The sequence below is a fragment of the Bos grunniens genome, chromosome 4 (assembly GCF_055505025.1).
Source record: "Bos grunniens cultivar Pamir isolate PY7600 chromosome 4, Bosgru_T2T1.0, whole genome shotgun sequence".
Lineage (NCBI taxonomy): Eukaryota > Metazoa > Chordata > Mammalia > Artiodactyla > Bovidae > Bos > Bos grunniens.
The window spans coordinates 57,519,301-57,533,746 of NC_141168.1; the positions used below are offsets into that span (position 1 = coordinate 57,519,301).

General features: G+C 40.7%; 1 protein-coding gene across 2 annotated transcripts in view; it reads left to right on the plus strand.

The window, feature by feature from the left end:
• BMPER (BMP binding endothelial regulator) overlaps positions 1–14,446 on the plus strand; it is a 252,348-nt gene that overhangs the window by 233,730 nt on the left and 4,172 nt on the right. For both annotated transcript variants that reach the window (XR_015163218.1, XM_086398479.1), the window contains exon 14: positions 4,456–4,586. Coding sequence is in view for 1 of the 2 variants with exons in the window: in XM_086398479.1 (XP_086254605.1) it covers positions 4,456–4,586 (131 nt within the window). In the remaining variant the exon portion in view is untranslated. The remainder of the gene's footprint in view (positions 1–4,455; positions 4,587–14,446) is intronic.

Sequence of the window (14,446 nt, forward strand, 5' to 3'; positions counted from 1 at the left end):
GCCATAAATCTCAGTAACTACTGAAAGTGATAACATTCTGCTACTGATTCTGTAAAATGAATATAAATGTAGAGTATTGGTGAATACTGACTAAGGCAAGGTCCATGATCTTCTATTAACATATAAAAATTCAGCTCAACTGTGTCATAAATTAGATTTCACTCATGCTGAAGTATTAAGTGTGATAACATGAATTGAATACTTGAATAACAATAGTTCTGCCCCTCCCTGAAATTTGACAGGTCTATGAAGATGCTTTTATTTTCCTCTTAATAAATTCCTTTGTTATCAGCAGAAGCATGCATAATTATTCTGTTATCCATTCCATCCACCTGGATGTCAAGCTCACAGCATCATTAGATCAACGAGGTGGAAATCTGAGGACCATGCAAAGTGGATCAAATCACAGCCTATGTCAGAAGGCCTCTGATGTACAGACTAGAAAGATCTTAGCTGGAGAAATACTTAATAGCTAAAATCTACAAATGAAAGCTTTATTTTTCTCCCATTCTTTATTTTCTCACTCACTCTAGTTCCTAAATTTGAATTTAAATATTAATATGTCTTATGACATTCCTTTTGTTGTTTAAAAAATACACTGTGATTTTATCTTTTTAGAAAAGTGGTGCATGTTCATTGTAGAAAATATGTAGGAAAATAAGAGAAAGAGCCAGCACTCAGGGTATTGACCGTGGTGAATATTTGGGCATATAGTTTTCTGTGTGTAATCACTCTAGTATTCTTGCCTGGAGAATCCCGAGGACAGAGGAGCCTGGCGGGATATAGTCCATAGGGTCACAAGGAGTCAGACACGACTAAGTGACTTAGCACATAAGCACGCGTGTGACTACACAAGACTGGAACAGTTTTGCTCTTTTTCCATTAATCCTTCCTGAATGTTTCCTTGAGTTTAAAAATGTACATCGTAAACACCATTGTAATGTCTGTAGAATATTTCATTGTAGAAGTCTCCTAAAATGTAGGTAACTAGGCCCTTATTGTAGGCAATTTAGGTTATTTCTTTTTTTTTCCATTTTAATAGTATTGTGATGACACCCCTGTATATAAACCATATGAGTTACTATTTCCTTAGGTGTGAAATTTCCTTATCAGGATAAAAATGTTTCTTAGGGCTATTTGTAAGTATTGCCAAGTTACTCTGTAGAAAGATCTTCTAATGTTATTAAGAACATGAGAGTTGAGATTAGAAAGGCCTGAGTTACAGTCCTGGTTCTGAAGTTCTGAATCTGTCATCAGCCACGTGACCTTGGGGATATAGTTAACATCTCCAGGCTTCAGTTTCCCTATCTGTTAAGTGGGCTGGTAGTATCACCTGCCTCATATCTGGTTCTGTATGGAGTAAATGTGATAATTCATGTAAAGGCTGAGTAGAGCAAAGTGCTCAACATAAGAGCTACACTTTTACACTTTTGCCAGCAGAGTATGGACTGTCTATTTCTTCATTCTCTTACAAAATCTAGGTACAATTTTGTGTAAAAGTCAACTTGACAAGTGAAAAAAGACATCTTATAGTTTTAACTTCTGTGAAAAGACACATCTTTCAAGCCTTTAAAAATATGTGACACATTTCAAGTCAAGAACTGACTTTGACAAACATTTTTCCCTCAAATGTTGTTTCTCATGAGTGCCAAGTAATAGAAGAAGCTCAAATCTTCCTTAGTTTTAAAAGGTAGATGTATTATTGATTGTGTCTGAGAGTCCAGAGTAGTCTGTGGGTAGGGTAGATTATGTGTACATAGCAATTATTAAATATGTGCTTTGAACGTTTCTCTAAGCAGTCTCAGTGAATTGGATTGAGCTGTTCATAATTTATTTTAAATTGTATAAATAGCTTCATACAACAACCGGTAGAAATATAGAGAAAAGAAGGAAAACACTGGCCAGCAGTCCTTTCACACAAACAAATTAAATTTTGTTTGCTGACTGTCCAAACAGTTTTATAGAATTACATTAGACATTCTTTCAAATCAGAGGGTGCATTTGCTCTGGTTGAGGTTTTTCCCAAAAAAGTGCCACCATTTTACCAGGTTCCTGAGGTCCCACCCCCTTCATGTCATGCCAGTGGGAGTTGAGTACGACAGCAAGGGTTCCCACACCCTTGGGCCAGGAAAGTCGGTGAGAAACATGTGAAGCAGAAGTGGACTTGGAGGGTAGGACGGGAGCAGCCAAAAGTGGTGCTGATGTGGTGGGCGTGGGTCAGTCTGAAATGAAAATTGAAACAATAGAGGAAATAATGTTGAGGAGGGTTCCTCCCCAGACATTCAGTGGCTGTTGTAAGGACAGGCTTTATTTGTCTTTTCTTGGAAACCTGGAGGCTCCACATTACTTTAAAGACACAACATGCGTGTCTAATATTAGAAAGGGTTGAACATGATTTCACAGGTTTTCTGTAATACAAGTGGAGAAGGTATTAAGAATTACAGCTTTGATTATTACAGAAAGCAGAGAGAGCAGTTTTTCTGTCCTGATTATTGTGTCCTAAGTATCAGGCATCAAACAATCTCTCTTTGGATGAAATGAAAGCACTCTTGAGGTTTCAGACTTGTTCCTCTTTTGTTCCAGCTTAGTTCCCATTTCCCAAGGCTGTGGCCTTGAGTGTTGAAATGTAATAACTTTGAAAGTACACGGTGAGTCTATTGATCTTTTAACATGGTTTCTGCCATTTAATTCTTGTTCAGAGCAGGCAATTCTACCCAGAGCAAGCTGGTCACTCTCTGTAATCAGGTGTGTACACATCTCACACCAAGAGGGAATGCTTGTGTAAGAACACTGGATGACCATGTCCTGATCACTTTTCAAGATCATCAGTGCTATTTATAATCTTGAATAGTATTTTTTCTGCTTCCAGCCTTGAATTAGATTCTGTAAAGAAGTGGTTTCACTGAACAGAGTATGAAAAAAATAAGTCTAATCTTGGGTGTCTTGTGTAAAATGTTAAGTCAGAATTGTTAGGCAATAAACTTGCTGCAGGGCTTCTGTGTGACTCAATGATAAAGACTCTGTCTGCCAATGCAGTACACCCCTTGGGTTCATTGTCCTGGGTTGGGAATATCCCCTGGAGAAGGAAATGGCAACCCACTCCAGTATTCTTGCCTGGGAAATCCTATGGACAGAGGAGACAGTCCATGGTGTTGCAAAGGAGTCAGAAACAACTTCGCAACTAAAACAACAACAACAAAACTTGCTGGGAAAAGAGCACTAGTCTCAGGAGATGTAACTTAGTTCACTTTTTTGTCACTTACTAATGTGACTTTGGGCCTGTTTATAGAATGACTTTTTTTTTAATTAATAAAGCAGGGACTGTGCTATGTCCTCTTTAGCACTCATAACAGAATGAGAAAGGCCTTTGTAAACTGTAACGTCATAGTCCAATGTGAGGTTATTATGTCTCCAAGGTCAATGTGTTTGAAAATATATTAGTTTGTGTTTGAAACACACTGCAGTTCTCTTTACATCCTGGCCAATCATTTCCATATTTAAACTTGAGCCCCTTAGGCACTTCCCAGGTGGCACTAGTGGTAAAGAATCAACCTACCTAGATACAAGAGATGTAGGTTTGATCCCTGGGTCGGGAAGATTGCCCAGAATAGGAAATGGCAACCCACTCCAGTATTCTTGCCTGTAAAATTCCATGGACAGAAGAACCTGGCAAGCTGCAGTCCATGGGGTTGCAAAGAGACACAACTGAGCGACTCGGTAAAAAGCAAACAAGGACCTTGGCTCAATCTCCTATATCTTTCAGTCTAATTAGTGGCCTGAAAGTTTTGCTTTATTTGGAATTTGTCACCCCACGTTCTAAAGAACAAGGTTCAGTGATTCTCAAAAGACTAAGATTCTAAGATCTGGAAAAGTGAATCCTAATTGAATGTCTTCAGAAAGCCAAGAGATTTGATGCTGTCATCAAATTGGTCTCTATTTCAGTTATATTGTAATAGAGCTTATTATTCATATATCAGAGCTACTCACAAAATGGCAGCACCTTGAATAGGGGTATATTCTAAGAGCTGTGTTCCCAACATGATAACAAATAGACATTTGTAACTGTTTACATCTAAATTAATTAAAATTCAATCAAATAAAAAATTTGGTTTTTCATTCACACTGGATACGTTTCAAGTGCTAATTGACCAGATATGATGAGTGGCTATAACTTTGGACAGTGGAGACTATAGAGTATTTCTATCATTAAGAAAGTTCTATTGACTAGTCCTGCTCTAGAAGAAAAGGAAACTGATGTCACATTATTCAGAGGTATCCACTAAGGTTTCATGAAGTATTTTTTATATCATTTTTAGGTTTCCAATTTAAAATAGAAGCCTTTAATGTCTGGACAAGGTTTGACATTTACTCACCTACTGCTTTTCTTCAAGTTGTATTTAGAAAACTTGGTATTTGATATTTTTGAATGTTCACTTCTTTCTGTTGGTCCCTTAGGTCCTGCGTGACAGACATGTGTGAATGTCCAGTCCATAAAAACTGTTACTGCGAATCATTCCTGGCATATACCCGGGCCTGCCAGAGAGAGGGCATCCGTGTCCACTGGGAGCCACAGCAGAACTGTGCAGGTGAGAAATTTCTGGCAGATCCAACCATCAGAAACTCAACTCCAGTGCCCAAGCTAGTAACATGCTTGTCGCTAAGTCGTGTCTGACTCTGCAACCCCATGGACTGTCACCCGCGAGGCCCTCTGTCCATGGAATTCTCCAGGCAAGAATACTGGAGTGGGTAGCCATTTCCAAGATAGCAATAAAAGAGAATTTGATGATAGGTGAATGGTCACATCCCCCCTTGGCATTATCAGTGGCCCAGCTGGATTTCAACTTGATAAAACACAGGAACTTCTCACTGGGCAGGATAGAAAATGTTTAAGAGAAGTGCTTTGGGATGAGCACATTTGCACAATTTAAGGATTTACACTGGTGCAAAATCCTCTTAACCTCAAGCTACCAGCTTGATGTGCTTAGCACAGGGATAGTCATTGCTATAGTTTAGGTTACGTATGGAACAAAGGAGATCCAGGACAGTTACAGTCATTTAAGGTTTTCAGGATAGTTCAGTTCAGTTCAGTTCAGTTGCTCAGTCGTATCCGACACTTTGCAACCCCATGAACTGCAGCACGCCAGGCCTCCCTGTCCATCACCAACTCCCGGAGCCTACCCAAACTCAGGTCCATTGAGTCGGTGATGCCTTCCAACCATCTCATCCTCTGTCATCCCCTTCTCCTCCTGCCCTCAATCTTTCCCAGCATCAGGGTCTTTCCAAATAAGTCAGCTCTTCACATCAGGTGGCCAAAGTATTGGAGTTTCAGCTTCAACATCAGTCCTTCCAATGAACACCCAAGACTGATTTCCTTTAGGATGGACTGGTTGGATCTCCTTGCAGTCCAAGGGACTCTCAAGAATCTTCTCCAACACCACAGTTCAAAAGCATCAATTCTTTGGTGCTCAGCTTTCTTTATAGTCCAACTCTCACATCCATACATGTCTATTGGAAAAACCATAGCCTTGACTAGATGGACCTTTGTTGGCAAAGTAATGTCTCTGCTTTTTAATATGCTTTGTAGGTTGATCTTAACTTTCATTCCAAGGAGTAAGCATCTTTTAATTTCATGGCTGCAATCACCATCTGCAGTGATTTGGGAGCCCCCAAAAATAAAGTTGGACACTGTTTCCACTGTTTCCCCATCTATTTCCCATGAAGTGATGGGACCAGATGCTATGATCTTAGTTTTCTGAATGTTGATCTTTAAGCCAACTTTTTCACTCTCCTCTTTCACCTTCATCAAGAGGCTTTTTAGTTCCTCTTCACTTTCTGCCATAAGGGTGGCATCATCTGCATATCTGAGGTTATTGATATTTCTCCCGGCAATCTTGATTCCAGCTTGTGCTTCTTCCAGCCTAGTGTTTCTCATGATGTATTCTGCATATAATTTAAATAAGCAGGGTGACAATATACAGCCTTGACATACTTCTTTTCCTATTTGGAATCAGTCTGTTGTTCCATCTCCAGTTCTAACTGTTGCTTCCTGTGTGATTTTTTATTTTGAGAAAGAGAAACTGCTATACAAACACCAGTAAAATGTTCTTTTCCTTCTGAGAGACAGATTGCTGTAATTGTCATTAATAGCGCTTTGATCTCAGGCAACTTCCTTAGTTTATTTGATATCTGTAAAATGGGATTCTTTGTTCATCCAAGAAATATTTTTTACAAAATGGCTAAGTACCAGGCATTGAAGAAAGCACTGTGGGTACTTTGGTGACTATGAGAGATGGGGTGAGATCCCTGCCATTGAAGTGCCGCTGGCCCAGTGGGAGAACCAGACGAAACTAGTAACTCTACAATAAATACTTGCTAAGTGTGGTGAGTATGGTGAAGGAAACAAATAGAGCAGAGCAAAAGAAAACATGGAGCCAGAGTGGGTGGCTACTTAAATGGTGAGGAGAGAAGACTGTTCTTTGGAGGTGATAGTCCAGCTGCATATTGTAGAACTGAAGGGAGTCAGGGCAAGAGCTCTATGTGGAAGAATCATATTTGAATAAGATAGCAGCTCTCAAACAGGAAGTGAGTCAGTATGAGCACAGTAAGCAAGGGAAAGAAAGGCTCAAGATGAGAGTGGAGTTGAAGCTGGAGCTGAATCATGCAGGACTTCGCAGGTCTTGAAAAGGAGTCTAGCTTTTTTTCCAAGAAGGATGGAAGCCACTGATGGACTTTAAGCAACCTTCCTTCTGCTTTTCAAAGACCACCCTGTGTAGAGAATACATTGAATAGCTTGAAAGCAAGAGGCTGTTGCAGAAGTCAGAATGACAAAATGATGGTGGCTCGGATTAAGAAGGAGGCAGTGTGTGGAGGAGGAAGAGAGATTCTAGATATATTTTGGAAATTTATAGTAGTATCTACTCTGCAGAGTTATAAGCATTAGTGATATGTATGTAAAACATCTAGAAGAGTGTGCAACTCTTACAAGATAGTCAGTAGTAATGCTACTCTTAGACGCAAGATGAGATGACTGTGATTTGCTACAAGGGTTGACAAATGTTTTTCTTTAAAGGACCAGATTTGCCTAGAACAGAAAGCCTGGGGTTTGCAACATTCTACATGAATCTGAGAAAACTTAACTCCAAAATTGGAAAAGAAGGCAGTTCATGGCACTGCTAGCTTTAATATATACATTGGTAGAGGGCAAGGGTGGTCAGCTGGTTGGAAGAATTGCCTTGAGTCTTATTTTCAGGGCATGGACATCATGTTCACTTAGATGGTGGATCTCAATCTGCTCGACATTGGAGTCATTCTGGGAGTTTAAATATAAACCAGGAAACTATGGCTGGGCCCCAAGCCCAGATATCCTGCTTTAACTGGTCTTGTGTATCACTTGAAACCTCTCCAGTGGTTCTGACCTGCAGTCAGAGTTGAAACCACGAAGTTAACTTGTATGCTTAATGTGTAGCTTTGGGGGAGTAGAATGATGAGGGTTTAGGGATCACTAAAGCTTCCCGAAGCCACCCCTTGACACAGTCACTAATCTATGTCCTTAGAAAGCACTCAAACCCTTTTATTTGCTCTCTCCTCTGAAAACCCAAGTCCAATCTATGTCTGAGTTCCCTTTCCATGGCAAGAGTGCCTCTTTATCAATGCTGCCTTTCCAGAGGAGGGCTGAGGTGATACAAACTCATATTAAGGTGTGACTGAGGCTCCTGAAACGTGCGAGTAAATGACTGACCTCCCTCCTCAGTGCAGGGTAGTATAGGAAGGGCAGGGTTTTGAGAGACTTGGTCCTTCCAGCACACCTTGAATATGCCTGTCTCCTTTTCTCTACTTTGAGTCCTCTTTCCCTTGAATTTTCCCTGGAGACTCAGTATCTGACTGCAGTGTAGGAGATCTAGGTTCGATCCCTAGGTCGGGAAGGTACCCTGGAGAAGGGAGGGCTACCCACTCCAGTAGTTTTGCCCGGAGAATCCCATGAACAGAGGAGCCTGGTGAGCTACAGTCCTTGGGGTCGCAAAGAGTCAGACACAACTAACACTTTCCCTTGAATCTACCAGGAAATGAATAAAATATGTGGACTCAAGGCCCAGCCATTCATCCTGGTGTAATGTTGAGCTCAGCAGAACTTTGTTAATTTTATTAGCTATGATGCTGTGACAAGGATCATATCAGATACAGAATATGTGAACCCTCTCTTACTCATGCTGAGCTATATTTAACACCAGTTCAGTACACCCAGTGCATTTGAGGACTACACTTTCCTCCTGTCCCAGGATCCTGATTTCAGGGACTGAATCTCAGTAGCTAAATTACTTTTCTTATGGAAAGGGAATATGACTTCTGAAAGGTTCCATTTACCACTTAAAATTAGTGGAACCATCTGAGTGAAGTGTAACTGTCAATGTTTGGTTGCAGGGGACCATTTTACACACACACACACACACACACACGCACCCATACACACTGAACTTCCACAGATTGACAGTTGGTATTTATGGAGATGTGCAGCATCTCTCAGTAGATTCATTTCTGTTTCATCTGGAATATTGAAGACTCTAAGAATACTCTTTACTTGTTTTTTTAGCTCTCAGATCTTTTGACTTATGACAGCACTTAAAACCACTTAATATAGAGAAGAGAAATCTTCCAGAGTAAAAAGCATGTACATTGAATAGATAAGCCAGCCAAGCAAGAATCTCTGAATGAACACGTGACATCTCTCAGAAGGCTGGATTTTAGTATTACCATGACTACTACCACATAGTGTATGCCCATCAGCTGTGGTGAGAAGGACTAATGAAACTCTAGTTTAGTACAGGAATTACTAAACACAATATGATATGCAGAGGGCTATTGTGAAGGTCTATAAAAGTTTAATAATAAACATTTATATTAATATGTACTATTTTCTAAGCACCTCCTTTGCCCCAAGGAGTATTCTGGCACTTTATTTTATCTTATTTAATTTTTTTTATCGTATTTATCTTATTTAATCCCCACTCCATATTACCCACATTCTACAGTAAAGGACATTAAGGCTTAGAATATTTAAGTAATTTGCTAAAAATCACACAGCTAGAAAGTGAGAAAGCTAGGACTCAAACCCAGCTCAGTTTGCATTATAGCCCCTGTTCTTAATTATTAGGAGAGCACAAAAAAGCAAGTACACTGTAAAAAAAAAAGTCAGCCTATTGTAAGAATAAACATTAGTTGTAAAATAGAAACAAAAATATGAGTTAAAAATTTATATATATATATTTACATATGAGTATATATTTATTTGTGTATTTATATTAGCGTCAACTAATTTATTGAAATATTTGTTGTGTTTGTTGTCATTCAGTCACTAAGTCATTTTGTCCAACTCTTTGGGACCCTGTGGACTATAGCACACGAGGCTCCTCTGCTTTCCACTCTCTCTCATAGTTTGCTCAGATTCATGTCTGTTGAGTCAGTGATGCTCTCTAACCATCTTATCTTCTGCTGTTATGTTATGTTGTGTGGACCTTTCCAATTTCTATTCACCTGTTCCTAATCTTTGTTACTTGGTACCTTTTGACTCAATAATTTTCCTATGGTCTTGCTCCTGCATCTTACTTTGCCATCCTTAGCAGATTTCCTGCTAATTGTCACTGAACTTTTCAGGAATACATTTTATAAGTGGGAAAGATTCGGAGGTATTCAAAGTGGTGTGTGTATTTCTGCAGCAGATGAGATAATCTGCTGGCTTCTGTGGGGAGTTTCCTCCTTGCTTTATTCAGCAGACTTCAGGTGATTCTAGCCCCTTGCCTGCAGCACCTCTGCTCTACTTACACACACTGATATCCTCTGGTGACTAGACATCTCCTATAAAGGTTAGGAGATAAGGTCAGCACTGTAACCTTCAGCACAGAAGGGGGTTGTGGGAACAGCTGAGTCCAAAGGGCACAAATCTATGCTTGCTAACTATTGATAATGCCAACACGTAATGCCTTCATGGGGCACCACATAAAGTAACACGTAATGCTCCTTGCATGCTTTACAGAATAGCACTTAAGAATATATACCTGCTAACCCTAGCCACAGACTTCCCTGGTGGCTCAGCTGTATAGAATCTGCCTGTAATGCAGGAGACCTGGGTTCAATACCTGGGTCAGGAAGATCCCCTGGAGGAGGGCATGGCAACCCACTCCAGTATTCTTGCCTGGAGAATCCCATGGACTAAAGAGTCTGGTGGACTACAGTCCATAGGGTTGCAAAGAGTAGAACACAACTGAAATGACTGAGCACAAGCACAACCCTAACCACTCTGGTAATTTTCTAGTTTTTAAAACATGTATTTAATCAAATGAAACCTTTTCAAATGCACATGTATAAACAGATAACATTTATGTTGTCAGTATTGTTTGCCTTTTACAAGTTTGAAAAATATTGGATGCATGGAGGATAAAACAAGATCCAAGTCAGGATTAACTTTCTAGGATTATATAAAAGTTGTGCCAAATTGAAGGCAAATTTAATCATATTATCCCCCTAAAACCCTTCTAAGACTCCCTCAAGGATTACAGCCCCTGCCCACCTCTCTGCCTTTGTCTCCTCCCACTCTCATTCTCAAATTCCTTGCTTCTCCTCCAACAAACCAAGGATCCTCCAGTTTATGATTGGGTCATGGCTCCTTATTGTTGCTGATTGCACCCTCTTTGCTCCCCCACTCCCTCCCCTGGCACCATGCTCTCTCTCTGCCTGGAAAACTTCTGCCATTGTCTGTCTAGCAGTGTCTTGTCATCTTTTAAGATCTAAGTGGGATCCATTTTCTGAAGTCTTCCTAAATCCCTAGTTCAGTTCAGTTCAGTTGCTCAGTCATGTCTGACTCTTTGCGACCCCATGAATTGCAGCATGCCAGGCCTCCCTGTCCATCACCAAGGCTCCCAGAGCCTACCCAAACTCATGTCCATCGAATCGGTAATGCCATCCAGCCATCTCATCCTCTGTTGTCCCCTTCTCCTCCTGCCCTCAATCCCTCCCAGCATCAAGGTCTTTTCCAGTGAGTCAGCTCTTCACATGAGGTGGCCAAAGTATTGGAATTTCAGCTTCAGCATCAGTCCTTCCAATGAACACCCAGAACTGATCTCCCTTAGAATGGACTGGTTGGATCTCCTTGCAGTCCAAGGGACTCTCAAGAGTCTTCTCCAACACCACAGTTCAAAAGCATCAATTCTACAGCGCTCAGCTTTCTTCACAGTCCAACTCTCACATCCATACATGACCACTGAAAAACCATAGCCTTGACTAGATGGACCTTTGTTGGCAAAGTAATGTCTCTGCTTTTTGATATGCTATCTAGGTTGGTCATAACTTTCCTTCCAAGGAGTAAGCGTCTTTTAATTTCATGGCTGCAGTCACCATCTGCAGTGATTTTGGAGCCCCCAAAAATAAAGTCTGACACTGTTTCCACTGTTTCCCCATCTATTTACCACGAAGTGATGGGACCGGATGCCATGATCTTAGTTTTCTGAATGTTGAGCTTTAGGCCAATTTTTTCACTCTCCTCTTTCACTCTCATCAAGAGGGTCTTTAGTTCCTCTTCACTTTCTGCCACAAGGGTGGTGTCATCTGCATATCTGAGGTTATTGATATTTCTCCCGGCAATCTTGATTCCAGCTTGTTCCTCCAGCCCAGTGTTTCTCACGATGTACTTTGCATATAAGTTAAATAAGCAGGGTGACAATATACAGCCTTGATGTACTCCTTTTCCTATTTGGAACCAGTCTGTTGTTCCATGTTCAGTTCTAACTGTTGCTTCCTGACCTGCATACAGATTTCTCAAGAGGCAGGTCAGGTGGTCTGGTATTCCCATCTCTTTCAGAATTTCCACAGTTTCTTGTGATCCACACAGTCAAAGGTTTTGGCATAGTCAATAAAGCAGAAATAGATGTTTTTCTGGAACTCTCTTGCTTTTTCAATGATCCAGCAGATACTGGTAATATGATCTCTGGTTCTTCTGCCTTTTCTAAAACCAGCTTGAATATCTGGAAGTTCACGGTTCACATATTCCTGAAGTCTGGCTTGGAGAATTTTGAGCATTACTTTACTAACGTGTGAGATGAGTGCAATTGTGTGGTAGTTTGAGCATTCTTTGGCATTGCCTTTCTTTGGGATTGGAATGAAAACTGATCTTTTCCAGTCCTGTGGCCACTGCTGAGTTTTCTAAATTTGCTGGCTTATTGAGTGCAGCACTTTCACAGCATCATCTTTCAGGATTTGAAATAGCTCAACTGGAATTCCATCACCTCCACTAGCTTTGTTTGTAGTGATGCTTTCTAAGGCCCACTTGACTTCACATTCCAGGATGTCTGGCTCTAGGTGAGTGATCACACCATCGTGATTATCTGGGTCGTGAAGATCTTTTTGGTGCAGTTCTTCTGTGTATTCTTGCCACCCCTTCTTAATATCTTCTGCTTCTGTTAGGTCCATACCATTTCTGTCCTTTATCAAGCCTATCTTAATCCCTAACCAGACCTCAATGTTGAGTTGATGTCTCTCTTACTGATCCACTGTACTTCATTCTTACTCTCTAATGTGTTCATCTTGCATTTAATTAGGAATCCATTTCTGTGTCTCCTTCACCCATTTGTTTTTTTTTTTTTAATTTATTTTTTTATTGAAGGATAATTGCTTTACAGAATTTTGTTGTTTTCTGTCAAACCTCAACATGAATAAGCCATAGGTATACATATATTCCCTCCCTTTTAAACATCCCTCCCATCTCCCTCCCCATCCCACCTCTCTAGGTTGGTACAGAACCCCTGTTTGAGTTTCCTGAGCCATAGAGCAAATTCCCATTGGTTATCTATTTTACATATGGTAATGTAAGTTTCCATGCGACTTTTCCCATACATCTCACCCTCGCATCCCCTCTCCCCATGTCCATAAGTCTATTCTTTATGTCTGTTTCTCCATTGCTGCCCTGTAAATAAATTCTTCAGTACCATTTTTCTGGATTCCGTATACATGCGTTAGAATTCTTCAGTATCATTTTTCTAGATTCCATATACATGCGTTAGAATATGATATTTATCTTTCTCTTTCTGACTTACTTCATTCTGTATAATAGGTTATAGGTTCATCCACCTCATTAGAACTGACTTAAATCACCCATTTGGTTTTAAGTCCTGGCTCCTGAGACTAAACCTCAGAGATGATATCTGATTCACATCGGATTCCCTGGCCTAAGAGGATGCCTGCCCCATAGTAGATACTCAGTAAATGTTTATTGATTTAATTTGAATTGAATAGCAATGGTGAAAATAATCCACTTTTCCCCTAGTAGTTCTGCATTTTCTACCTAACAAATGGTGAGGAAAATATCTGTTCAGTAGTCGAAGGTAAGATGTCACAGAGAAGCAGTAGGAAAGTACATGTGCAGTTAGAAGAAAGACTTGAGAGGTCAGAGAGAGGAAAAGACATGGGGGAACACATGTCTGTAGGAGAAGGAGGGAAAAGGAAAGAACGTGGGTGAAAGAGACAGGAAATCTGCCGAGTTTTCATAGTAGGAGGGATCTTTGCGAGATCTGAGGGGAATAAAGTATCTGGAGCGAAAAGTGAGTTGAAAGAGGCATTCTGGAAGCAGCAGAGTGGAAAATGAACTCAAGGCCAGCCAAATGTAATCCAAATTGGGAATCAAGATGATGGATGGAACTTCATTAAGATTAAATCATCATCCAACAGGCACAGGCATTTATTAAGCTGCTCCTCTCTGCTTGGCCTTGTGCCAGAACTTTACATCATGGAAGACAAGGACTCTGCCCTCAGGAGCCCTAGCTTTGGTGGTTCATTCTGTTCAAGCAAGGGTGCTTGTTATAGTGACCCCTGGAACCTTTAAAATTTACAGCTGCCCAAGGCTCCGCTGTAGACACAGAGCAAAAATCTTTAGGGAAGGGACTGAGGAATATATGTCTTTTAAAAGACCCTTAGGAGACTCTTGCGAAGGTCTCCAAATAGGAGCTACAGATGCACAGTGAGATGAAATCCCTCAGTGGTGTCCGACCCTTTGCGACCCCATGGAGTATAGAGTCCATGGAATTCTCCAGGCCAGAATACTAGAGTGGGTTGCCTTCTCCAGGGGATTTTCCCAACCCAGGGATCGAACCCAGGTCTCCCGCATTACAGGTGGATTTTTTACCAGCTGAGCCACAGTGGAAGCCCACAGATGCACATAACTGGGAGATTAAAACAAGTAAGCAGGTAACTGTAATGTGAGAAGTGCTGTTGGATGCAGAGCAGGGAAGGGTATCTTGGAGAGATCCAGGAAGCTACTTGAAGGAGGTGATGTTTGAATTAAGATTTGGAAAAATGATTGGTTTGGGGAGAGAATCCAAGCTAATGATAATCAACTTCAGAGTGTTTTGACTGGAAATTAGAGCTAATATTTAATAACTGATAGAGAAAGAGAGGGAAGGGAAGA